Consider the following 23,739-nt stretch of genomic DNA (forward strand, 5'->3'; position numbering starts at 1 on the left):
AAAGCCATCCGCCAATGAAACAAATAGTACCGACATAGCCAAGTTTCACAATCCTGCGTGTGTTAAGTATACTTCTCGCTCTAAGCGGTTGAACAAGTCTGGTGTCCCCACTTAATTCTACGAAACATAAATGAAAGTGTTTAGTGAATTATTGAATGCTAGGAGTTATAACACATGGTCACAAATGACGTCTCCGTTCTGCATCAACCGGAACAAATGCCTTTACGTCCCTAACCTCAGTTCTCTCTGCCCTAAGTGAGGACAGTGGCCCGTCCGCAACTGCACGGATGTAAAAGGACTATCTGTAGAACCCCAGTGGACTATTTGTGTTTAAGGGACAGAGCTTAACTAGTGCTACTAAGGGGGGGGGAAAAAAAAAGCTGCATCATTTCATTGCTATTTATTTTCATAAACATGAGGTATTTCAAAGTGCTATAAGATGCAGCACTAAATATATACATTTTGAAGAACTTAAACACAGAACTTTGCATTTACCCAGTTCTATGAACCAAACATGAACAAATACATTAACAGGAAGAAACAGGCTAGGAAAAAGGCATATATATATAGTAAATTTCTTTACAAAAGTTTCTTAGTTCAAAAAGTGATAAAGTAATATCTACTCAAAACTTTCACAACTCATTTTCATACGAAAATATAAGTATCAAATTTAGTTATGTATCAGCATCATACTAAAGTATACAGGCAGTGTAAGAATTAGTACAGTACATAACAGAGATTAACAATATATTTGTATACAAAACATGCTCCTCAAACATTGAGGTATTACAGTACTTAGGTATGAACTTCCAGTCTAATACTGGCCGCAAAAGCCACCTCTCATTACCCAGGACGTATACAAAAGGCGGGTGTGTCAATGGTATTTACAGAAATGTTCCCCAGGGGTTATCAAATGGCAAACCCCTTACGTGACCATCTGCTGGAACTTAAGCACCATTTTAAAAAAGAAGGAATGACTTTCCGTTGTTTGGAAACTTGGAACAAACAAGGTGACTTCAACAGCCCAGAGGCTCCCAACTGTCACGAACTTCGACCGCGGTCTCGGAGGTGACACGGAGGAAAACTCCAAGGGCCACCCAGCATCCCATCACGCGGGCCCTCTCCCGAGGTCCCGGCAGAACCCCACATGTCCTGCTCCCCACCCAGATCCAAACTCGACGGGGAGGGGGACCGATTTGAAAGTAAACCCACATTCTTAATGTCAACACAATGTTTGTTTAAAAAAAAAAAAAAAAAAAAAAATCAAAATGTGCAAAGTGGCAGAGTGACTGTCCAGTTTCGAGAAACGTTTAGCAAGTCCGAGCGTGTTCAATTTTCTTTAGCAACTGCTGCTGTCTTGCCTGCAACTTCTCCTTCTCCAGCAAAAGCTGATGCTCCTCGGCCTGGAGGGAGTGGACGTACTCGGTGGCTTTTTTCAAAATGACCACCTTGGCGGCCTTCTCGTTCTTCACCAGCTCTGGCACGTGGTCCCTGAGCGTCAGGAAGCTGGACCGCAGGTCATTGCGGCGCTGGCGTTCCAGAATGTTGTGGTTCCGGCGGCGCTCGCTGTCCTCCGAGTCAGAGTTGCGGGGACTCAAGCTCTTAGCCTTCGGGGGGATGACGCTCTTGAGGGGGCGGGGCGATGCTTCGCTCTTGATCTTCTTCTGGGGCGGCACGTCCTCGCTCTCCACGTAGGGGGAGGGGGCGGCGTAGTTGTGCTGCTGGTGGATGGGGACGCAGCGCTTGAGAATCAGCTCCCCGGACTGGGCCCTCCCCGGGCCCGGGGCTGCGTTCTTGGGCCGCACGGTGATGGTGAAGGTCGTGACGGCCTTGCTGTTGGAGGAGGACCTTCGCTTCTCCACGGTCACCACGTCAATTTCCTCCTCCTCGTCTTCCTCTTCGTCATCTTCATCATCTAAGAACGAGAGGGGAGTCATTCTCTTGGGGAGACACAAGAGGGGCTACCCTGAGGTCCACGGAGAGGCTCTCACGTCAGGCTCCGGCCCAGTGCGCAATCATCGTGGATCCATCCACACGGATGTGGACGGCACTGCACGGTGGTTCTCGAAATTAGATACATCCGGGAGTTCCCCCCTCCCCCACACCGCTGGACTTTTTTTCAGCCCCCACACTCAGACTTTAGCCGGTGGCAGAAATATAAACCTGGGCTTTGGGGTCAGGCAGAATCCCGACTCCCATCGCACACCAGTTGTGGGACCCCGGGCAAGTTACTTAACCTTCCGGAGCCTCTATCTCTTCAGCTTTGAAATGGGGAGAACACCACAGGGTTCTGGAGTTGGACAGGTACTACGTGGAGACCAGAGCCTAGCAGACGGATGCTCCGCAAATGGTAAGCTTTGATCGTCATTATTAGTTTGTCCCAAAGACTCACTCGTATTTCTCTCTCCACGCTTAAGAATCGAGGATCCCCATTTTAGGAGCATCGTCTAGCAAGTGACACACAGTTGGGTTAGATTTCAAGTCCTTAAGCTTGAAGGGGCACTTTTACTAACGAAGGCCGAAAAATAACCCGCCTGCCATGAACCTGAGTTCTGTATCGGTAAGCAGGTGTTCATCTAACAAAGACCAAATCTTAACTACAAAGTCAGAATCCACAGGAACTCTAAAACCCCAAGTGGGGGCGGGGCGCCGCTTCGCAACGTCCCGGGCAATAACAGCAACAAAAACATGTAGCATCGTGTCTACACTTCCCCCTCTCTCCTCCTTTACTCCCTCACCGGGATAGAAAATTATTGTTTAAAATGAAAGCATGAAAATCAAAACACATCTTCTGCTTGATCTGAAGGGGGCCGGAAAGCTGAACAATTGTGGGATTTGTTCTAAAGCCGAAATGTGAGGCTGTTCCAGTCTGTGGGTCCCTTTAAGCCAATGTTTTGGTTTTCTGCCAAGAAGACAGCTGTTGGAAGGAAGTGCTCCCTCACCGAGAGCTGTCAAGGCACAGACATTAAAGGGACAGACCCGATTCAAACTGGAGGCTTATCACCAAGTTTCCTTCCAGGAGCCTTAGATGAATCCGTCCTCGGCCCTCAAGGAAATTTGGGCTTTTTTATCCACCTGCATTCTGAAAACACTTGGGTTTTCAAGATCCAAGGGGCCCCCAGCTCCCTGCGGCCGGGACAAGGGCTATTCAAGTGTTTGGACAGAGTTCTTTTTACCTCCAGAGTTCCAGGCAAAGTCTGGGTTTTAACCCAACCCTTCAGTTTAAGGCAGACAGAGGCACACAATGGAACCAATCGGTGGGTGCTCTCCCAGGGTGTGTACATTCTGGAGGGCCTAAATGCCCGCCCTCACCTTGAAGGGCACTGGGTCACAAAATAACTCAAAGATCTGGCATTCTGGCCAGAGACAAAACTGGACCCGGTGCTCACTGCACGCCATGCAGAGGCAGCCCCTTGAGAATGTACACAACCGTGGCTTTACTTGCCACCAGCTGCTGAATGGAGGGGGGAGGCGGTCCCCCGCCCCCCCCCCCCCCAGCCTTTCAGATCCTTGGCCCGCCTGCCAGCCAGCATATCGCCGCCTGCTGGCCACGGACCAGGAGCAAATAGCCCACCACCCACCGAGGGCGGGGAAGACTACCGAGGCTTGAAAAAAATAAATAAATAAAACTGGTAGTAGCCATCTGTGCAACCTCCCTCTACCTTCCTGCGCCCTACATAGGATTTTTGCACCGCCTTTGTGTCTTCTCCCCGCGCCTGCCCTCCGGACCTGGGAGGCAGTCCCTTTCCACCCTGGTGCTAACAGGTTTCTGCCCAGAAAACGCACCCAGCACGCCTCTCCACTCCCACCCAGCTTTAGCCACCCAACTTTTCCTAATTTTATCTCTTGGACCGGCCGCACCGGAGAGGTGGGGGACGGGTGGGGTCCAGTGATAGAGTCAGGCTCCCGCAGAGGGTGGCAGGCACTTCGGTGAAGGTGAGACTTAGGGGAACACCCTCTTGGCAGCTTTCGCTCCCCCTCTTCTCCTTATCCTGGGGGGGGCTCGGCTTGGAGGAAACCGGCCCTCTGCCACCAGCACTACCTCCAAAATACGCTCCCCCCCCCCCCCCCCCCCAGTCAAACCCCACGGACAGTAACAAAGGGATCGCGCGACTCCCGCTCCGGGACCCCAGGGAGGCGGCCGGCCCCCGGCACGGTCTTTACCTGAGTCGCTCAGGGTGTCTTCTCCGGAGGTGCTGAGGGCCTTGTGGTCACCGCCACTGGCCGGGCGGCCTCCGGGGCGCGGGGGGACGGCAACCGGGGCTCCGGCCGAGGCTGCGGCACTCGCCCCCGACGCGACCGCGGCGCCCGCCGCCGCCGCCGCCGGGGCACCGGCCGGGGCGGCTGGCGCGGGCTCGCGCTTGTTCACCGGGAAGGGGAAGACGACGGCGGGATCCACGCACTCGGCGGCCGGGTGGGCGAGCTCGGCGGGCAGGGCGGCCCCGGCGCGACCCGCCCCCGCCGCCGCGCAGTGCCCGCGGCCGGCAGGGCTGGTGGCGCCCGCTCCCGGGGCCGGGGCTGCGGGCCCGGCGGCGGGCGGCCCGCGGCCGTGCTGCAGCTTCTCGCTCACGGCGCGCTCCAGCTTTTCGCGGGCCGAGAAGCCGCTCCACATGCAGTCCTGGAGGATGACCGGGTTGGGGGTGAGGCCGCTCAGGCCCCCCAGGCCGAACGCGTCCTCTTCGGCCGGATTACCCCACAGGTCGGCCTCGGGCAGCAGCATCTCGGTGGCCCAGTTCGGGGGCTCGGGGCTGTGCTCCGGGAAGGCACGGCTGGGCGACAGCGGGGGCGTGGGCAGCAGCTCGAACTTCTTCCAGATGTCCTCCCCCGGGGGCGTCGAGTCGGGGCCGCCGAAGTAGAAGTCATCTTCGTCCGGGTAGAAGCAGGGCTGCAGCGAGTCAAACTCAAGGTCTGGGTTCTTGCAGATCATCCCCGGCATGGTGGACGCGGTGCAGCTCGGCATCGGCTCGCCTCCTGGCCGGCGAATGAGGGCTTCTTTCCGCTCCGCTCCTTTTAGTTAGGGGGGTGCTTCCTTCCCGTGGGGGGCGCGGAGGGCGGGGGCCCGCGCCAATCTCCGACACTGCAACCGACAGACACACCAGGAGAGAGTTGGCAAGCGAAGCCTAATGTGTGTGGGGGGGGGGGGGCAGTGGGCGCCCCCTCTCACCCGGCTCGTCAGTCTCCCCTGCAAGCCCCCCACTCTGCCTGGTGCCCCCGAAGGTGGAGGAAGTTCTGGCTCTCGCTCTCTCCCTCCCTCCTTTTGTGTACAAGCTGTCTACCACAGGGGGTGGGAGGGGGCATGCAGATGCGGGGGGTGGTGGTGTGGCTCTGCAACTTTGGAAACTGCCATTTCATTCACACTCGGCAGTGCCTGGGGGAGGGGGCCGCTCAAGGCTGCAGAATCCTAGCTCTCTCCAGCTCCCCGACAACCCAGTTGCACCATGTAGGTCCAGCTGCTCAAAGGAAGCCGGAGGCTCCAACCCAGCTACCGGCCAGATGATCTGGAGTACCCTCAGTCCCTCCTTTGTAAAATTGCAACCTCGGGAGTGCAAAAGGTAGCGGGGGGATTTAGGAAACTTTGCAAAGGGAAAACGCCTTTCTCTCGACTGAGACCCAACGACGGGCACCCAAACCCCCTCCCCCCCCTCATTAGAACAGACGCCCCTCAGCAATCCATCCGCTGCAAGCAGAGTCCTGCCAATAGCTTATTTTGAACCTCTCTAACCCCACCCCCACTCTTACAAACCCCCCACAACGTCCTCTTCCTGGGAGAGGGGAGAGCCTGAACCCCAGTTCCCGGGAATGGTGCAGGGTCCCCGGGAGAGCCGCGTCTCCTCGGGGCTGGAGCAGTCGTGACCCAGATTACCACCGCGGCGGCCTCGCCCTAACCCCCCTCTCTTCTTCCTCCAGGGGCACCCTTTGGAGAACCCCAGCTTGGGGTCGAGGCGCACCCGCTCTCCGTCAGCTCAAACACGGATAAATGTTCTAGAGAAGGGCGAAATTCTTTTCGATGAAGCCATTACACCCCTCCTGGCAAAGGCTGTAAAAAGGATTAGGGCGGGTCTCTTCCACCCGGGGTGCCTTCGGGGCTGGAACTGGCTTTTCAGGGAAAACCCCGAGATGGTTTTGTTTCGGAAGCAGCAACAGTCCCCCGAGGATACTCGAGCGCCCTGTGCGCGAGCCGCAATCCCGTCCGGGGCTTGCCTTCCCGCCGCGCTCGCCACCCGGGGGCCGCCGGGCAGTTTGCAACCCCAGCTCCTTACCTCCCGCCGGCTGCCGGGGATCCAGAGGCGATTCTGCGCGGGGGTCTCCGGGTGGCCTGGGGGTGGTGGTCCTCGGGTGGTTGCAGTCTGTGCGCGCTTGCGCCTGGCTAGCGCTAGCTCGGCTCCAACCCAGTTCCCAGGAGCCCCCCGCATCCACCCAGCGCGTCCAGACAGATGACTGTCACTGGCTGCGCTTTGAAGCTCGGGGGATATTATTAACTGAAAAATCTGACACACCCGGGGGGCGGGGAGAGAAGGGGGCTGCGGCACAGACAAGGGGGAGGGAGAAAGGCAGAGGAAAGCGGCTTTACCCCGCCCTCTTGATTTCCATAAAAATCAGGGGAGGCGCCAAGGCTTTCGCGCCAAAAGCCACTCGCTTTTCTTCTTTGCAGAGAGGAGGCTGCAAAGCTGGGAAAGCCCGGGGTGTGCTCCTCCCTCGCTTTTAGACCCCCGGGCTTGCACCCGGTGCACTCTGCGAACCAGCTGCGCGCCGAGCGGTGCAATGCAGCACCCACCCTGCGGGCCTGGCAGTTGCTTGGCATTAAAATATTTCTTTCCGGAGGGCTCCGGGGGTGTGTACTGGGGGATGGGGGGGGCGGGGGTGGGGGAGCCGAGGCTCCGATCCCAGCCCCCGCCCTGCCTGCGTTTGTGTTCGGCTGAGCGCGACGCCAACGTCGAGCAAGGCCTGGCGGTGGGGTTGCTCGTGTAATCTCGAAGGGAGGCTAGACCGAGGGTGCAAAATGGGAGGAGGAGGACGCGCCCATTTAGGAACGAGACCGCAGGATGTTTCTAGTTTTGAATTGAAAGGAGAGGGGCGCCCCCCTTGTTTGAAAATAAATAAATAACTTCAGGCTACGAGGGTGGCGCCGCCGTGGTTTCTTCGGCCGAAGGCGACACCTCGCGGAGACCGAGAAGAAAGCGGAGTTGCTGGGTCTGGTCTTCGGGGCTGGAGTAGGGCCACCCCGCCGCCCCCTCCCCGGCACTGTCACCAGCCTTCCCCACTGCGCAGGGGGTGGCGGCGCGGGGCGGCTTCCGAGGGAAAAGAGAGTTAAGACCTGCCCCCACGGACTCCCAAATTAGCTTTTGCAAAGCTAGTATTTTCCCGAATTATGGGGAGGCTGATGAGGTTCACATAGAAGTACGGGTCCCCACCTCCTGGAGACCAAACCTCCTGGCTCAAAACCCTTGACTGCAAATTGTTGGAGACAAAAAGAAAGGCTGCTGTGGCTACTTGGCTCCTTTGTGCCTCAGTTCCCTCATTTGTGAAATTGGGAGTTGGTAATGGCGCTTATGTCACAGGGTTGTTTTGAGAATGAGCGTTCTAAAGGAGCTTAGAACAGTGCCCAGCACCTAGTGAGCGTCTGCAGGTACAGGTAGTACCAGATGAGGTTTCCAGGGAAATGGAGACCCCCCCCCCCCATCCGGCAGCATTACCCTCTCATCCCACCGCCATGGTCAAATCCTCACTTCATTCTGGTCAAGCTATCGTACAGGTGTTTGGGGGAGACGGGGAATCAGAGATCATTGCCGCTACCCCAAAACTCCCCAGGAAAAACCCGGATCCCCTGGGCAGCCCTCTTCACAACCAAATACCTCATGAGGTGGAATTTTCTCTTGGAAAGCATTCCCTGGGTGGTTTTGGGGTGGGGGAACCTGGCCCCCTGATTGGAGTGGCAAACCTTCTCGGTCTCCCTTTTCCCAAACTGGAGATGCGACTCATCCCGGCCATTCACCTCAGCGTTCAAACTAACCACGGCTGAGGATGCGGGGGTCAGGGGACAGCCCCTAAAATGCACACATATTAGCATTTGTGAAGGCCCTTCCCACCCTTACCCTGGATGCCTACATAATTCTGGGGAGAGAGGCGAATTCCCAGAGTTCTAGGAAGTGGCCCATGAATGAGGATGGGCTGCCCCTTCCAGGCACCTCTATTATTATTTCCTTCACGTGTGTAAAACACCTCACCTTTGCAAAAGCCTTTCCCACCCCCACGTCTGCTTTTCCCTAACCCCCTAATCTAAACCAAGCCCCCCCTGCTGTATTCTCTGCAAGCATTCTGGATTTTCCTCCAGAGCACTTACTGCCATTTGTAATTATATATGCCTGGGAATGTTTGTTTAATGCCCACTTCCCTCGGGGGGCTGCAGGTGGGGGCGACGGGCTGTGCCTCCCTCACTAGACCTGTGAGCTCCTTGAAGGACAGGCCTTGTCAGAGGCAAAGCAAATTACCTGTCTACGGTAATACCTGACTACAGTAAGTCCTTGATGATCTGTTCAAAGGCAGAGATCCCAGAATGAGTCCTAAGGTGGCCACCTCTTCCAATATAGTTTCCGTGTATTGGCAACAGTAGGAGAGAAACATGAGTGTCACTCGAGAACTTTCTTCGGGCCCCCGGCAGCCACAGTGCCCAGAAAAAGCACTCAGAATTGCCTGCCCTCCCATTTTACCAAAATGAGAGGACAGTTAAAATAGGCCAAGATGGCCCCCTTTACTACGTTTAAAAGTCCTACCTTTGTCCTCTCTCACCAGAGGTGTGCCCTTCAGCAGGCCATTTGTCTTTCTCCCTTGACTTAAAAAAGAATGGGGAAAAAAAAAAACCCAAACAAACAGAAAAAGAGGGGACAAGGAGACAAGAGACCCAGCAAATCAGGTATCCTTCCAGGACCTCAATCTCTATCTCCTCCTTTTAATGCAAACCAGTAATTACTGACAAGTCTGAATTTGAAGGTTAACAGAATGATAAAATTCAACAAGTATTTATTGGTGCCTTCATTTGCAAGTGGAAAGATAAAAGACTTTGTCCGCCCAGAAACCTTGCCGCTGCTGCTTCCTAGCCTGCTCCTAGAGAATTTTTCAAATGTTGCGATGCTCTCAGGCTGTGTGGACGCACATTAAATAAAATCTTCAGATGGCCTCGAAGACAGGGTTTGCTTCAGCACGCATCTATTCTGTCCCAAGTCAGGGCACAGATGAGTCACAAACCTCACCGTGGACTCAGCCAGACACACTTCTAAAGTGGACCGACGGATTGCACAGAGTGATACACAGGATTGGGTTTACAAATAAGGAGATTTTTGAGGGAGGACAATGTTTTGGCCTGTAAATCCCTTCATTAAAAACAAAACAAACCCCACACACATTCACAAGGGTCCAGCCTCACGACTGACTAGGAGCTCCGCAAGGTCGAGATATTTCTTTCCTGATCACAAGTTAAGAGTCTCCTCTGGGTCCAGCTTCAGGGACCACAATTTCTCCTAATAACTTCACTGGGTCTCTCCCCGCTCTGAAACAAAAAATTGCGTCATTTTATTGCTGGTTAAATCCTCTTAAGTCCCTGACCCTTCATCTGGCATATAGGAAATCCAGATCTCTGCCTTACCCAATCGCAAAACAGAAAGCAAACAAACAACACCAACAACACCAACAACAAAACCAAACCAAAGGGGGAAGAAAAACAAACAAACAAGCAAGCAAGAAAAGCCTGCATTGAAGATTTAAATAGAAAAAAAGACTATAAAAGTATAAGAAGAAAATAAAGATTGGAGTATTTTCTGAGAGAGCCCAGAAACAAGGAAGGAAAAATTGACTATATTTGACTACCAATAAAAATTAAAATGGATAGTTAAAGTGCACCCTGAACGAAGTCAAAAGACTACAGTGTGACAGAAAATACTTGCCTCGTCTATAAGAGAAAAAAGTATATCCCGTGTATTCAAAGAGCTCCTACACATTGAATAGGAAAAACAGCCAGATAGTAGTAAGAGTCCAGGATAAGAGTAGGTAATTCACTGAATAGGAAATGCAAATTGTTCATAAACATATGAAAAGATGCTCAGCTTCACTAGTAGTCAGGGAAATGCAAATGAAATCTCAAGGAGATTAACATTTTTTGGTCTAGCAGATTGGCCCAAGTGTTGGCAAGGCTGAGGAGGGGGTGGGGGCCTCTCCTCCAGGGCTGATGTTCCAGCCCCGAGAGTAAAAGCAATCCCACTCTTCCATCTTACAAGACATAATCAAACAAAAATAAGTACACGAGGATGCGTGTTGCAGGATTTTTGCCCGTAACAAAAACACTGAAAACAATCTCAATGCCCATCAACAGGGGAATGGTCGAATAATAGGCAGTCACTAAAAGTAATGCATCAGATAGATCTATAGGTAACGGCTAAGGAAATATCCGTGTGTAGGAAGGAAAATGAGCAAAGTATGGGTCAATGTGCCTGGCAGCTTGCATATCCGGGCACTTAGATGGGTCAACACAAACCCGCAACCGGTTATTGGGCGGAATGTGCAGCAGGTTGCTAAGAGTGGTTTATTTTGAAGAATGGAATCAGACAGGTTCTGTTTTGTATTTAAACCGGTGGGATGAAGAGCCAGTTTAATTTTTTGTTTTTTGTTTTTGTTTTTTCAAAAAAAAAAAAAAAAGATTTTGTTACTCCCCAGGACAGCTAATCATGAAGCTAATCATTTGGGGGGGGGGGGGAGGAGTAAAGGATCCTCTCCTGAAGCCTAAAGTCGGTCCCGAAATTCTCTTGTTTCCCAGGCTTGCTGGCAGTCTTTCAGACCAAACTGGTACCACACTGAGTCCGCTGAGAGGGGGTTCAAGGAGACCAAGAGGAGACAAAATGGGCAGTGGCTTAATTAGGACTAAACTCAAACAAGCCAAAGCCATTTAAAGTACACGATGTTGCACGTGCCCAAGGCAAGACAGATTTTTTTTTTTTTTTTACTTCTGAGGCTGGAGGAAAGTTGGAGATCCAGCAACGAGAGGGTTTTGGGGTGGAGAGTGTTATTGGCATAATTGTGTTTAAAACAAGAATGATCTTCATTGAATGCCAGTAATTGAATGACAGATTTAGAAAATGAGAAGTATCCAACAGGCCCCGCGCTCCCCTCACAGACTGTCATTCTCCCTGGTTTTGAGGCAGCTCAGACAGCCCCCTCCCCAGGAAGCCTTCTCTCAGGCTTCCTATATTACAGAGCCTTGGGGAAAGAGCAAACCCGGGGTGCATGAAAATGCTCCGCGAGCTGCAAAGAACTTTGTGGAAGGAAGGTGCTATTGCTGCTGTAGAACTGAAATCCCCATTTACCTGTTTCCTCCGTGTAAAAAGGCAAGACAGGAATGCTGTCTGGGAGGCAGGTAGGTTGCTCAGGGCCAGGCACCCTGGGGATGGGTGAGGCCCGTAGGCTGGCACTCTGGAAACTCAAGGGTTTGCACGGAGGGGAACCCGGTCTTCCCAGGAGCCTGGGAGGGCTGCAGGGAATCCTGACTGCACACCCCCTCTGCGCATCCATTTGGCATTGCCCCTCAGATGGAGCAGACTTTCACACCCCGGTCGTCTTTCTCTGGAATTACTTTCCAGTCCCCGGGACTTCATTTGGGTGTGTCCACCATCCACTACGTTTTTCAGACCTCCTCTTCAAGTGATTACATAATAAATGGTTGATTTGCCCACTGATTCTTGCTAATTTCAGTTTCCTTCAATGCTGATGACACTCTCTATAGCTCCAAGGACCACCCAGGTCCACCTTAATATCTGCCCCGGGGGAGGGGGGGCCCTTTCGGTTTCCTTGTGTGTAAATAGTGATCGGCGATAAGCCCCTATCTGTCCATTTCCAGAAACTGCTGCCTCTGGCCTAGAAAGTCTTTCTTTTCTGCTTCAAATCCTCTCCTCAAAGATCAGCTAGAGACTCCAGAAAGGAATGCTGATCTTTCCCCAATCCTGCCTTTCCCCTGCAAGTCTCCGCTGATTGCATGCAGCCTGCCGCCAGCTTGCATAACCCACTTGCTTTCTTTATCGGGGGTCCTGTTATGTGTAACTCCCCTCACCAGGGTAACAGTCCCTGAGTGGAAGAAACCTTGCCCACATTATCCCTGCACCTTGCGTAGTATCTGCTGGCTGCCTTGAATGGTGGAAAGCACCGAGCTCTGAAGCCAGACAGGCCAGCGAGCTCTGCCGGATCAGGTAACCGAGACAGCCACTCTGAGCCTTAATGTCTTCATCTTTAAATTGGCCTTTCATGGGGCGCCTGGGTGGCTCAGTTGGTTGAGCGTCCGACTTCGGCTCAGGTCATGATCTCGCGGCTCGTGAGTTCAAGCCCCGCGTCGGGCTCTGTGCTGACAGCTCGGAGCCTGGAGCCTGTTTCAGATTCTGTGTCTCCCTCTCTCTCTCTCTGACCCTCCCCCGTTCATGCTCTGTCTCTCTCTGTCTCAAAAATAAATAAACATTAAAAAAAAAATCAAAAAAATCAATTGGCCTTTCATGAGGATTAAGCGGGGTAGCATCCATATTCTTGCCCCAGTCTGCATGGGAGAGTTTGGTTAGCCCTACATCAACAGAGCGCAGCACTTGGGTTCCCAGTTGAGCTGCTCCTCTCACGTACTGGGACTAGTTACTGCTCCTTTCTCCAACCAGAACCACCCCCACCCCCGGGTGGGTCCCCCTCTCTCTCCTTAGCTTGTCCTTGACCTAGGTGACTTTGCACTTGGAAGAAAGTACTGCAAAGCCAAGGTAGCCAGGTAGCCTAAGGTAGTAATGGAGCGCAAGACCACAGGAAATGAGTGGTTCAAGTCTAGAGTTGTGAATTGTTTGCTGAAGAATCTGACATCGGCCATTCAGCATCTCTTGGCTTCCCTTTCCGGGTTCATTAGATGGGAATAATGAGTCCCATTCCTGCTCTTCCTTAAGGGAGAGATGATATCCATAGAGCAGTAGGTTTAGATTCCGAAATTAAGTTTAACATCCTGATACCGTATTGTTGCTATAACTTAGGCAAGTCTCCTTTCAGCAGCCTCGTTTTCTAACCCACTAATAGGGGTAATAATACCCTTTTTATTGCAACAGAGCAGATGTGAGATCCCCAATCAAACTAAGACCAAGTAGGCTACCTTGCATTGTATTATGAACTCCAAGGAACTGTGGGGGCGAAAAGCTTTATTTTAACATAGCAAGTGCTTGAAAAGTGGTAAAATCTCTACCCAGGAACAGTGTGGGATTCTGTGTGAAGTTACTAAGACAGGGCTGTTGGGGATGGACGCTAGAATCATCTTACAATATTTATGATGGTCATATTTCCTGGTAAGTGGCATCACATCCAAAAACCTGTCAAAGGGACAGATGGCATTCTTAGCACAAAAGAGGAAACCAATTAGAAGTTAAAATACAGAAAAACGGGAACTTGTAAATGCTAACAAATTGTTTCAGTGTGGAGGACTGTGCTATTTTCCCTGACACTTGCTAAGGAAGGTTTCCGTCTGGTTCGGCAACGCTCACGGGGCACTGGCTGTTAGTGTCTAAAGACATCGCACGAACTCTCTCTTCTAATCCCCTTGATTTCAAACTTTCATACCTAACCCAAGTTGTCAGGCAGATGCTTGACAATTGCACCTTGTCACTTATACAGTGACAGATTGTTTCTTTGCAGCTCAGAAATGAGCACTAAAGTGCTAGACTTGAAGAAGCAAATCTCTGAACACTGTACTTACATTCATTTAGTCTATCAACAAACATTTATATATGATTTGTAACTTCTGCTCTCAAGCCGGTGGGGGTGATAGACAAAGACATAGACAAATTCAGGAAAACTTACTTTGTGCTGTAACATATTGTGTGCACAGGGGAGTGAGCTTTTGCCCCTACCCTGGGGAGGGGAAGATGGCTTCACAAACTGGGAGACATTTAAGCCATGGGATGAGAAACAGGACTTGGCCTGAGGGATAAGTGTGGATGGCATTTGTATTAATCAGCATGGGTGAGGCTATGCTGCAGTAACAACCCACAAATCTCAGTGCCTTAATATAGCAAAGGCTTATTATTTGTTGTAGTTGTTCTCGTTACATATTACAGCATTCTTATTAGACAAGAAGCCACTTACGAAAAAAGAACAGGGCAAAACATATATATCAAGACCAAAGCCGCAAAACTTCTCGTTAAAACTTCCCATTAGATTAAGACGGCCACCAGTTGGGCAATACAGTGTGGGGGGAGAAAACCCAAAAAGCATGGCTGGACCCAAGAGTCCTCACAAACTGAAGGTACTGAAAATAAGCTGGAGAGAAAGAGGTATCTTGGAGAGAACTGGATCTGTGTGTCTAGATCTGCGAGGACTCCAACTATTCACAGGGAGAAGCCCAGGCCTGTCGCTGAGCCCACACTCCTACTGTTCCTAGGAACTCTCCGTGCCACAGACACAAAATTTGCAATCGACTCAAAGATGACGGTGGCACTTACTAGACCTTTTCGATTTTCATGATCATGGCCGTACTTGCCACAAACAAAGTGCTCGAAAAATATTTATGGAATGAGTGGACGAATTTCTCTCTCTTCTCCCAAAGCAAAACTGACTGATCTCTGCTACGCATGCATGGAAGGCCAAGGCCAGAGTCCTTGGGAAAAGTGAGGCAACAGACCTGCGGTTTTCAAATTTGGTTGTAGCAGTTGGTTTAGTAGCTTTATTAAAACAGCAATAATAAGTAACTTTTACAGGAAGTCCAGTGTTTTTAAAAAATAAGATAGAAGTGGAATGGCTGGGGTGGATTGGGAATCGGAGAGCCTGAACCCCAACTTCTCAGCCTCCTTCTGTCTCCCTCTAGAGGTACTTCTGGGCATCTTTAGGATTTTCAAACCCAGACTGAATGCCTCTCCTTTAGAGAAATCAAATCACACAAATAACAAAAGCCCAGCACTCTCTCCTGAAACCAGCGGAAGTTTCTGGACGCCATCTTTCTTCCTGTTAAAAGCTGCCGCTGTCTCCACTCTCCTTTGAGGGGTTTGGGGCTGTGGTGCATTTAGTTCCACAACAGAGGAATGTATGCGTTTTCTTTTTTAAAGTTTATTTACTTATTTTGACAGAGAGAAAGCACGTGTGAGTAGGGGAGGGCCAGAGAGAGAGAATCCCAAGCGGGCTCTGTGCCCTCAACACAGAACCCAACGCAGGGCTTGATCTCAGGAACCAGGAGATCATGACCTGAACGGAAATCAACAGTCAGACACATAACCGACTGAGCCACCCAGGTGCCCCGACGTGGACGTTTTCATGAGGAGATCACTGAGAGAAGCCACTGGCTATGACATCCTCACAATGGCATGCCTGCAGGTTCAGGACCGCCTCTAGAGGACACATTAGCTAAGCGAGGTCCCCAGTGCCTCCTGAGGTCAGGAGTCCTGGTAGCTGTCACCTTTTCTGCAGAGTTTGCTTCGGGCCCCAAGGAAGACCGTCTTTCTCTCCAAGTGACACTCATTTCTCACAGTCCGGGCTGCAGGGAAGGGAAGGTGATTGCCAATCGACTCCCCTCCCTGGCCCACCGTATTAGCTGACAACAGTGTCTGCCCCCTCTGCGGGCGGTCTTCCAGTCTCTGCTCCCGGCACTGCCAAGGTCAGCCACACCCGCAGGGCCAAGGACTGAGCCAAGGACAGCCAGACCCGCAGGGCCCTCATCCTGCTGTCAGAGGGGCAAAGTCTCCTCGTCTCCTACCTGCGACACCTCACCAGACTTCTGCTCGCTGGGCAGAGCTGGACGCCTCAATAAACTTCCCAAACACCGCCATCCGTTCCAGATGGGGTGTCTTGTCTCCTTTTCCTCATTCTGCTCTGTTAAAACCCCGGGTCAGGGGCGCCCGGGTGGCGCAGTCGGTTAAGTGGCCGACTTCAGCTCAGGTCACGATCTCGCGGTCCGCGAGTTCGAGCCCTGCGTCGGGATCTGGGCTGATGGCTCAGAGCCTGGAGCCTGCTTCCGATTCTGTGTCTCCCTCTCTCTCTGCCCCTCCCCCGTTCATGCTCTGTCTCTCTCTGTCTCAAAAATAAATAAAACATTAAAAAAAAAAACAAAAAAAAACCCGGGTCAGCCTGAGATGATGCCAGGCTCTCCACTCACCCCTGAAACCATGTGGATGAGTGCCGAGATTTTCATTCTGTAAGCTTAGGGGGCGAGTGAGGTCCCCTGCCCTTCTCTGCACTCACGGAGGCCCCGGCGGCCCCAGCGTCAGGCCAGGGAATAGTATTCGGGCTCCAGCCACTCTCCAGGCAGCTGGGGCGACGGCACCCCCCACACAGGGACGGAGGTGGGGGTACATGAGCCCAGGTTGGGACAGAAGCCCAGTCGCCAGCCCAGTGCAGGTTCCACTGTCCCACATTTGGTGACGTCTAATAATAGGGCTGGCACCTTGGAGGTGCTCACCAAACCCTGGACCACTTACCGCTGTGTTTGGATCAAAAGGAGTCTCAGCCCCCGGCCTGATGTCCTAGATCTGCATTTCTTTCAAAATGAGGGAGTAGCTTCAGGTCAGCACAGCACATAAGGTCAGATGCCCAAGGGGCCCTTGGCGTTTTTTTAATGGTCTTCCTGCTGATGAGGGCTTTGAGGGGTCAAGTCAAGAAAAATCACGTTTGTTAGACCAACACCCCCTGTCCTCCGCCTTCTCCCAAGGCCTGGTTTCCCAGCGTGGGGCTCCTTGAGCCTCAGTCTTCTCTAGGCTTAAGGTAGGGACAGTGGGTCCCTCTGTCCAAGGGTCGCTATCAGTGCCAACTGTCAGATAAATGACCAAGAGCCATATAATCGCGGCGTGATTCTCAATATTACCGAAATGATCCCCACTCATCCAGAATTACCTACTTGTCTTCTCTGGAGTATTTCCTTACTGCTATCTAGATCTTCGCCCTATTTAAGAGATGAAATATTTATCAGACGTTAACCTGAATCTTTCTGTTTTCATCCAACTGTTTGGGATCATGGACTCAAAGAAAACACCGCAGTTCACGGGCATCATTTCTTCTGAAACCTCCCTTTAAAAATCTATCATAACGATACGTGGCTGTGAAGAGGACTGAGCTGGAGTTATTGTCCATCATGCAGCGTGACAGGAAAGGAGAACAGTGTATAACATGAGCTCATTCGTGAAGTAATCACATCATACTGATAAATGTGCTTGTATCCGCGTATATGAAAGGTCACACACCAGGCTGCCTGGTGGAATTGTTGGGGGCTGAGATTAAAACTGGATTTTTAAAATCATGATTGGTTATTGCTTATTTAAACACATTTCTAATTAAGAAGTGTTTAAATAATCCTTTTTTTACGTTTCATTTATTTATTTTGACAGAGAAAGAGAGAGAGGGTGTGCATGCACAAGTTGGATTGAGGCAGAGAGAGAGGGAGAGAGAGGGAATCCCAAGCAGGCTCCGTGCTGTCAGTGCAAAGCCCAATGCGAGGCTTGATCTCACAGTGAGATTATGACCTGAGCTGAAATCAAGGTCAGACACTAACTGGCTGAACCACCCAGTTGGTCCTCTCATTTGTTTTTAAAAAAAATTTTTTTCAACGTTTTTATTTATTTTTGGGACAGAGAGAGACAGAGCATGAACGGGGGAGGGGCAGAGAGAGAGGGAGACACAGTATCGGAAACATCGGAAACAGGCTCCAGGCTCCGAGCCATCAGCCCAGAGCCTGATGCGGGGCTCGAACTCCCGGACCGCGAGATCGTGACCTGGCTGAAGTCGGACGCTTAACTGACTGCGCCACCCAGGCGCCCCTCATTTGTTTTTTAAAGTAGGCTCCATGCCTGATGTGGGGTCCAACGAGGGGTTTGAACTCAGAACCCTGAGGATGCTTAGCCAGCTGAGCCACGCAGGCACCCCTGAACATTCTTCCTCATATTTAAAATTGGAATCTAGGGGCACCTGGGTGACTCAGTCGGTTAAGCTTCCGATTCTTGATTTCGGCTAAGGTCATGATCTCACGGTTCATGAGTTTGAGCCCTGCTGTGGGGCTCTGCGCTGACAGTGTGGAACCTGCTTGGATTCTCTCTCTCTCCTTCTCTCAAAAATAAATACACTTAAAAAATAAATAAAACTGGAATCTACACTCCTAATCATTCCATTTATTGAGCACCTGATACAACCCAAGCTGAATGCCAGGCACTTGATAGATTTTTCTCACTTATTTCACACTCTAACTTTGCCAGGTTAATGATTTTCATACCCATTTTCCATCTGAAGAAGCCAAGGCCTAAGGTCACACTGTTAATAAGTAGCAGAGCTGAACTTCTAAAGCAGCACAGTCTGACTCAGTCTGACCAAAGTGCACACTTGTTTCTAAAAGTACCTCTCCGCAGGTTCCCAGACGCCATCTTAAAGACTGCATTAAACCTCGTAAATATAATTAAAATTTTCAAATAAACACATATTTGTACATGCAACCTGATTTCCAAGTGAGTCACCAATACAGCACGTCAACTCTCTTCTCCAAACACTGACACCCGTCCCCCTAAATGAGCAAGGGCAGAGGTAGATTTTAGGGTGTGCTGTCTTTTACGAAAATGACGTCTAAGTGAAGGCGTGGCAGCTGACTAATCTGTTCAGAACTCCTTCTCAGAGATTTCTCAAATCCTTTAAGTCTGTGGACCTAGCCCCACAATGAGAAGAGAAGTCAGCTACAGAACTCCCGAGAGCTCCACCCTAATGTCCTCACAGGGAGCAGAATCAGAAGTGAAGTTTTCTGTGTTGTTTCAGAAAGCGAAATGTACAAGCAACAGGAGCAAGTGACTGCGAAATCCGTTCCAGTGCAGCGTAAGGAAGGATTTCGTAACCATCACGACAGGCCAACAGTGGATGCGGCCGTCTTGATCGGTACTGAGATGCCTGTCACTTACAGGATTCAAAAAGAAATGAGTGACGCATCAGACCTGCTAGAGAAGGGATTTTTGCATAAAAATAAATTCTGTGATTCTCCACCGTATGCTTTGCATTTTTACTCATCATTGGTAAGACCAACCCGTGATGTGGCCTTAGGGGAGGACATCCCTTAGATGGTAAGTTCTACGGTTCAAATTCACTCTGCAATTGTAGTGTTTGGGTGCGAATCGGGTTAGTTTCTGAAGGTTTGGATTGGAAAGACCATCCATCAATTGGTTGGTCCTAATTAATTTTGCTTGAAAACATCTGACACGTTAACAAAAGTAGCAATTAAAATTGAATGGTGGTGTAATCACCATCTCAAATATTTAAACAATGTGATTATATAATATCTATCAACAGAGTAAAAAAAAAAAAAATACACCCAGGGAAATAGACGTGAAGGGAAAACAAATATTGCTTCAGGGGCTGGAAAATGCAATTTCTTCTTATGCCTCCCAGATCTTCAAGGCACAAGACAATAAGACAAGCTCTTGCTGGCCCTTCGTGCTGACTTCTGACAGCCAGAGGCCCCACACCTTGGGTACTTAGAGCTGAAGTATACCCTGCAGTTGTCTGCCTCGATCATAATCAGACAAAGGGTGTTCTGTGTTTTCCCTTTATGTCAGTCTGCGTGGGGTCCTCCAGATCATCTTCTGAGCCCGGGGCTGAAATATTGGGGTGGCGAGGAGGTTCTGATTCAGCCCAGGACAGATTTATTGAGGGCTTACTCTGCACCCACTGAAACTTCCAGATCGCTCCAGACCTTATTTCCTAAAAGAAAAAACAAAAAAACAAAAAAAAAAAAACCGCTACCCCCACCTATTTGATGCTCACAGGCATTGCCTCCTGGAATCTCAGAGATACACCACATCCAACGTGTTCCAGACAGAACTCCTTATCTATCCCCTCAAGCCGGCTTCTCCTGCTGAATTCCATCTTTCACTGAGGGTACCGCTTGTGACCCAGATCAGAAACCTGGCAGTTAGGCTCACCTCCTCCTCTTTCTTTATCTTGTATCTTTGCAGTGACCATTTTTATTATTTCTACTTCCACCCAGGGCTTACAGAAGGCACCAGAATGTCCATGCCTCTTATCTGATGCTAGCTCTACTTTGGCTAACCCTAGGACTTAATGGGAAGGGCATACTTGGCCTGGATGCTGGTGGCTCTCAGTCTTTCTGTACCAGTTGGTAAGGAGTCACAGTGCCCCCCCAAGCGCGGCCCTCTTGGCTACCACTTCAGCCCCTTCTTCCAGAACGCCAGGGGCCTGCAGCGACTCGAGGCTGCAAGAGGTGGGGTTTGATTGGCTGGTGCCTAGGTGAGACCACTTATCAGTATTTGGCCACCATGTTTATGGCTCATGGATGGCTTACCTGCTAGGACCAAGTAAGTCCTATGCCTGAGACCCACTATATTTTAAGGGGCCCACAACAGTGTCTTTTAAAATCAAAAGGAGGCGCGCCTGGGTGGCTCAGTCAGTTGAGCATCCAACTACGGCTCAGGTCATGATCTCACGGTTCATGCGTTCGAGCCCCCTGTCAGGCTCTGTGCTGACAACTCAGGGCCTGGAACCTGCTTCAAATTCTGTGTCTTCCTCTCTCTCTGTCCCTCCCCCACTCATGCTCTGTCTGTCTGTCTCTCAGAAATCAATAAACGTTAAAAAAATAATTAAAAATAAAATCAGAAGGGAAGAAACTTGAATATAATAATACTGAATAATATATAAAAATGAATTGTGCCTGGCTTACATTTTTCCTTATACCGACATAGCCATAAAATATAATAATTAAGTATTTTGAGTGGGCAGAGCCTACAAGAACAAAGGTCAACTCAGAATGCAGCCCCTTCTTGCTCTCCCCACCCATGTCTCCTCTCTGTGAATGCGGGATTTTATTTTATCATGACTTTCTTTGTGCACTTCCTTCCTCTTTCCCTCACTTTCCTGCCACCCACATTTGCTGACCCCCCGTGGGTGCCAGGGGTAGGGGTTCAGAAATGAGGAAGGTATCCCCGGCCTCAGGTGTGTTCTCAGTCCCGAGGGGATGAAGACACATGTCACCAACAGTCCCGTGCGGTAGGCGGCCCAGCAGAAGCCCGGGATGGCCCAGGAGAGGCTCGTTCTGCAGGAGGGAATTGGGGAAAAGCCTCCCCAAAGAGGTGACGCTTGAGCTCCAAGAGGTTCACACTTTGGCTTCCCAGCTGAACTTCCCTCTCACCGCAGCAGGAAGGCACAGCCTGGGGATGATTTCTGCGGTTGACCTTCTCCCCCAGCGACTGCGGATGCCCACCCTTCTGGTCGCGGTGTCTGTCCAAGATGAGCCCCTTTGAGACGCCTGGGCTGTGGAGAGTGTCTGGACCTGGACGGAGGCTGGCTCCAGAGTGAGTCATCACCCCAGAGAACCGCCACTCCGCACCTTGGAGGATGGAGCCCACGGCAGCTGCGAAAAAGCCAGCCTCCTGAGGGCGTGGGAGCAGCTTAGCCAGAAGTGCTGGGATGTGTTTGACCCTGGGGGCTTCTGTGATCCACCTTGCTCCTCGCTGCCCTCCCGTCTGCCCAGGACTGGTGTTTAGACCTTGGCCAGAGGGAAGGCAGGTGTGTGGATGGGTGGCCAGGCATGACGGTGGCCTGTATTCCAGCAGCTCTCAGGACCCCCGCCCCGCCCCCCTCTCCTCACCCCCACTCCACAAGAGCCACAAAGGCTGTCCTGACCTTACACGATTCCTGTGTGTTCACACCTCTGGGCTACCCCTTCTCTAGTTCTGAAGGTTGACTTGGCCATCAAAGCCCTCAAAGTTCTTCAGTGAAAGCCAACTGTATCCCGACTGAATTACTCAAAACTTTCCCTGTGTCCACAAAACGCACGACGAATTTATAAAGGTATGTGACGGTTCTTAAATATTTTGCAATGGCCTGTGTCTCATTGCATGCATGCACCTTGCTCCCTAGAAGGACTGCTTTGAGAGCAGGGACCATGTGTGATCTTTGCCTCCCCAGAGACCAGGCCGACCCATCAAGGAAGCTTATTCTCAGCACGTGCTTATAAATGACTCACTCCTGTGGGAGCCTAGAAGTGCAGGGGATCCCTGAGCAAGTTGCTCATGCTTCGTTTGCCAAATTCTGCTTGTAGTTTGCCTGTTCTTCCTTGGAGCAAACCAGACAATCAGAAAGAAGTGGGATTCCACTACCGGCAGCCGGGACAAGTGCGTCCTTCCCATTATATTCTAGCGTTAGCCCAGAGTAGAGCTAGCATCAGCTAAGACCCCCCAAGGCTCCAGGAAGGGTAACACGATCCTCTATCAGCAACAGGTAAGCCGGGAACCCGGCTCTTCCTCGACCTTGACGCATGACGAAGATGCCCTTCCCAAGGGCTCGTACGGCTCTCCCGATGGGAAAATCTACTCACCCTCGAAGAACCATTTCAGATATCAGCTCCTCTGGGAAGCCGTCCCGAGCTTTGTCAGAAAGAGTTAATTGTTTCTTCCTCCGGATTCTCCAAATACCTCTCTCCTGCCTGTGTCACGGTGTTCGGCACATTTATTAAAATGATCCCCCCGCCTATCTGGGTTTTTTCCACTATGCCAGACGCATATGGCAGTTACTTCTGGGAGCAATGATTTAAAAGGAGACAGACTACAAAACACCCAGAAGAGAGCAACCAGGGGTGAGGAAGGACCTGGAAACCCATGCCCCATGAGGTGACCATATGTTGTGGTCGGCCCGGGACGTTGCTGGTTTACGCATGTTGCCTCGGTGTAATTATTAATAGCACTCACCCTCACCCTCCAAAATGTCTCAGTTTGGTCCGTAACATATACAGTCACCCTATCAAGAGGAAGAAGTAAAGGAATCAAAGTTGTTCAAACCAAAGGAGTTTGGGGGGAACCCATGCCTGTCTTCAGATATCTACAGGGTCACAGGCAAGGTGTGGCCAGGGTGTTCTGTGTGGCCTCAGAGGGGACCTAGGACCCATGGGCCAGGATGACGTAACGACAGCCTTTCCACCATCTGTTTTGTTTACTGTTTTGGGTACCAGGACTTGGCACCGTTCCTGGAATACATTAATCTTCTGATAAATATTTGGGGGAGGAAAGCAGGAGAGGAAAATCTCCAGCAACTGAGCTCAACACATTTGAAGGCCAAGTGCCACGGTCAACGCCAATGCCCACCGGAGAGGCTGAGAGGCTCCTTGCGGGAGGTGGTAGGGAGGCGTTGTGGGCTGCCTTCCAAAAAGAGACACGTTGAGGTCCTAACCTCCAGTACCCCAAAATGCAACTTTCTTTGGAGATAGGGCTGTTGCAGGTGTAAGTAGTTAAGATGAGGCCATCCTGGAGTAGGACGAAGCCCTAATCCAATATGACTGATGTCCTTATAAGAAGACAGCCGTGCCCAGACAGAGACGCACGGGGAGAACCGTGTGACAAGAAAGGCAAAGATTGGAATCACATAGCTGTAAGCCCAAGAAATCCCAAATGTTGCCAGCAAACCACCGGAAGCTGGAAGAGACGAGGAAGGATTCTCCTCTAGAGCTTTCAGAGAGAACGTGGCCCTTGCCAGCACTGTGAGTTCCGACTTCTAGCCACCGAACTATGAGAGCATATATTACCATTGTTTTAAGCCACTCCGTTTTGGGTGCTTCGTGATGGCCACCCTGAAACACTCAGAAAGAATATGCCTTGGGAGGGTAGGTGAGGGTAACAATCCCAGGGGTCTCTGTCACAGTGGATTGGCTTGACTTTCATCCATCTCTGAGCCTGACTGGAGTGATAGGTTTGCCTGATACACTGCACAGTCCCACGGAGTGTCCAT

General features: G+C 51.0%; 1 protein-coding gene across 1 annotated transcript; it reads right to left on the reverse strand.

Annotated features, from left to right (window-relative positions):
- Positions 1–385: 385 nt before the first annotated feature.
- MYCN (MYCN proto-oncogene, bHLH transcription factor) lies at positions 386–5,071 on the reverse strand. The gene is made up of 2 exons (XM_043604495.1): positions 4,165–5,071; positions 386–1,915 (listed from the first exon to the last, which is right to left on the reverse strand). The coding sequence occupies exons 1-2, from the start codon at positions 4,958–4,960 to the stop codon at positions 1,311–1,313; spliced, it is 1,401 nt and encodes a 466-aa protein (XP_043460430.1). The 5' UTR covers positions 4,961–5,071; the 3' UTR covers positions 386–1,310.
- Positions 5,072–23,739: the final 18,668 nt, after the last annotated feature.

The sequence above is a fragment of the Prionailurus bengalensis genome, chromosome A3, assembly GCF_016509475.1.
Source record: "Prionailurus bengalensis isolate Pbe53 chromosome A3, Fcat_Pben_1.1_paternal_pri, whole genome shotgun sequence".
Classification (NCBI taxonomy): domain Eukaryota; kingdom Metazoa; phylum Chordata; class Mammalia; order Carnivora; family Felidae; genus Prionailurus; species Prionailurus bengalensis.

What these genes read in the sequence shown, in the direction of transcription:
- MYCN (XM_043604495.1), bottom strand. Translation starts at nt 4,960, where the DNA reads ATGCCGAGCTGCACCGCGTCCACCATGCCGGGGATGATCTGCAAGAAC. An exon ending in AGACACCCTGAGCGACTCAG is followed by an intron (nt 1,916 to 4,164) that starts GTAAAGACCGTG and finishes TCTCGTTCTTAG; the next exon opens with ATGATGAAGATGACGAAGAG.